Raw genomic sequence first — 3,222 nt, 5'->3', positions numbered from 1 at the left:
TTTCTTCATTCATAGAATACATCATCAAATGCATGACTTGCCAAATGCAAATATTATTCCTCAAGTCAAAACCCCCTTGAAGGGTTAGAAATCTAGAACCCTTTAACATCAATATGGGTTCTTTGTTTGATCAAGAATTAGCTTTACAAAGAGAGGGTTTCAGGAATTATTGAACTCTAACATCAATTTGCAGAACTAGAGGCAATCAGAAATGGCAGCTTCGATTGCTTTGAATGTCTTAGATAGCCTGTGCCAAGTGATTGTGAAAGAAGCAGATTTGTTTCTTGTAGTGGAAGATCAGGTCAAGACCCTTGGAGACCAGCTCAAACTTATGGGTTCTTTCCTAAGAGATGCAGAGAGAGCAGAGGGTCAAGAACATGTTGCAATGGAGGAATTGGTTATCCAAATTAGGGATTTAACCTATAAAGCTGAGGACATCATTGAGAAATACTTGGTGGTTGCAAGGCAAAGTGCATTTGGCTTTGATCGTTTGAATTCCAAATTCCATAGATTATTCACTAAGAATGATTTTGGAAGAATGTTTGAACCCATCAGAAAACAAATTGAGGAAATTTATGCAAACAAGTCTGGTGGAACTGAAGAAACAACAGAAGTTGCTTTCCATGAATCTTATCTTGATGGGTCACCATTGCCCAAGTACAGGAAAGGTTCCTATGTTGCAGACAATGCTGATGTGGTAGGATTCCACAGTGACATTGAAATGCTGGTTCCACGATTGATTGAAGGAGGAACACGGCGTGCTGTCGTACCAATTGTCGGAGTTGGTGGCTTAGGTAAGACTACTTTGTCCAAGAAAGTCTTTAACCTTGTAAAGAGTAAGTTCAGATGCCATGCTTGGGTTTCTATATCTCAAGATTGCACATCCATGAATGTTTTGCAGAAGATTGTAAAATCTTTTACAGGGATCATAGAAGTGAAGGAAATAGAAAAGAAGCTTTCAGACTTCCTCAAGTACAAGAAGTACTTAATAGTCTTGGATGATATATGGAGAACTGATGTCTTGGAGGATTTGGCTCCACACTTTCCTGATGATAACAATGGAAGTAGAATAATGTTCAGCCAAAAGAGAAACTGGAGTTGAACTTGGTGCCAAGAACCATCTACATTCCTTAATATATTGTCTTTGGTAATATCGTAGTGTAGCTACTATCCCATATTCTATTCTTCCAATATTCTATTCATAGCACTTTCTTTCCAATCACATGATCAAAATCAATGTATCCTAATGAAATTTAGAAATAAGACCACTAAGGTATGAAAGCATAAATAAGGCTCCAAGTATTGATTCAGAAAGCCAGAGCTTGAGACAACCTAAATGTGATAAAGCAGGGGAAGTGAGGGCAGAAATTAAAACATAATCATTATCGTCATAGGAAAACAACTAAAAAGGGCAAAGCTCACAAAATATTGCCATAAATCAATTTTGTACCAAGTAATAACCCAAAGTAACTAATAATAAGACCTCCTCCTCTGATAAAAGGTCCCATAAAGTAATTTGACACTAGAATATCTTATTTTCCATCAATTATTTCTCAGTATAATAGTTACAATACATTTAGTAGCTAATATTCTCTTACAATTTCAAATCTCCAAACGTACTAAAGTGCTTTGTGCAAAATTTTTTGAAACCTCAACTATTAAATCTTCTGAGTATTCTGTTTTAGTAGTACTCCAGCTGGGAAGTAACCCTCAAAAGAAGATTGTAAAATCTTTTACAGCGATCATAGAAGTGAAGGAAATAGAAAAGAAGCTTTCAGACTTCCTCAAGTACAAGAAGTACTTAATAGTCTTGGATGATATATGGAGAACTGATGTCTTGGAGGATTTGGCTCCACACTTTCCTGTTGATAACAATGGAAGTGGGTTACATTCAAGGCTACGGCACTTGATGTTGCTCTGATTTACTACCCCATTGGGGTATCATGTTATGCTCCTTGCATAAATACATTACCATCCATGACATTCGAGAGAGGAGATAGATAGGAAAATTTAAAATCATTTAGAATATTAATTTCCTAGGAAATCCTGTGTGGGGGAAGAGTCGGGGTGTCCATGATTCAGGAGTGGTGATCCTTGTAGCAAAGGGCAATTTTTCTTTCTTAGTCCTACCACCTGTTCTAGGGTGACACTGGTGCAGTGAAGGATTCAAGATTCATGACTTGGTTATGGGAGGACAAGGTCCAAGCCACAGTAATCTTGTTCAATGGATATAAAATTGCATAAGACAAAGACTTGCCTCTCTCTTATGATTGCAGCAAATATAAAATCTCATGTCCTAACTGAATCAGCAAGCTATTTCTACTTGGGTCCGGACGATCTTAGAATGCCAAAGTTCCCAGTTTACACAAATCGAACTCTGCCCAGAACTTCAGCTGTGAAAAAATGAGACCTGCGATCAATAAATCAAAAATAGATATCAGAGTTCTATGCGAAACATTCTCCCAATTGAAAGAATCGAGAGAGAGAGAGAGGGAGAGGGGTAACCTGGATTAGGGTTTTAAGCGTCTAGAGGATGACTCCCAATCAAAGAGATGAACAAGAGAAAATTGTGAGATAAACAGGACAAGGGTGAGAGAGATGAGAGGGGAATTCGTAACCGATTGGGATTAGTGAGAGATTGAGAGCAAGAGAGATTAAACAGTGGGCAACAGATATGAGAGGATCAGTGAGAGATTGAGGGCGAGAGAGACGGAGCAGTGAGAGAGTGAGAGAGATTCATGAGTCGATATTGATTTGTACGCGGGAACTGGAAAACAAAAACAGCGGGAAACAAAACTAAAAAAAGGAAAAATGTTTAGGGGTGGAAAACTAATTCGATGGATCGAGTAATTACTCCGTGTCATTTATAAACTTAATACGATGACCCAATTATTCCATCGTTTTAAGAAAAATGTACATGACTGTTTACCATGGAATTATTTTACCGTCTTAAACTATAAATTCTAGCTATCGTGAATGCTACATTTAGCCATGGAATTTAATTTCAGTGGTAATAATATAAATATTCACCACGGTACCATGAATTTCGTCACTATGAAATTTGTAACCACGAAAATATAATAGTGTTAAGAAAGATGGGACATGTAACCATGGAATTATATTTCTGTTATAAATAACACTTATTAAGACGGAAAAAAATTCCACAATAAAAATTCTGTCGTAAATGACCCTTTTTCTTGTAGTGATATAGATAAACTAAGT

At 37.0% G+C, this 3,222-nt stretch overlaps 1 protein-coding gene across 1 annotated transcript; it reads left to right on the top strand.

The window, feature by feature from the left end:
• Positions 1 to 211: 211 nt before the first annotated feature.
• On the top strand, positions 212 to 1,102 carry LOC122652811 (putative disease resistance protein At1g50180). The gene has a single exon (XM_043846678.1). The coding sequence runs from the start codon at positions 212 to 214 to the stop codon at positions 1,100 to 1,102; it is 891 nt and encodes a 296-aa protein (XP_043702613.1).
• The last annotated feature ends 2,120 nt before the right edge of the window (positions 1,103 to 3,222 follow it).

This window comes from Telopea speciosissima, chromosome 1 (genome assembly GCF_018873765.1).
Source record: "Telopea speciosissima isolate NSW1024214 ecotype Mountain lineage chromosome 1, Tspe_v1, whole genome shotgun sequence".
Taxonomy (NCBI): Eukaryota; Viridiplantae; Streptophyta; class Magnoliopsida; order Proteales; family Proteaceae; genus Telopea; species Telopea speciosissima.
This window is presented reverse-complemented; position numbering and strand designations above follow the sequence as displayed.

Excerpts from the sequence above, each read along its gene's own strand:
- LOC122652811 (XM_043846678.1), top strand. The coding sequence starts at position 212 with ATGGCAGCTTCGATTGCTTTGAATGTCTTAGATAGCCTGTGCCAAGTG.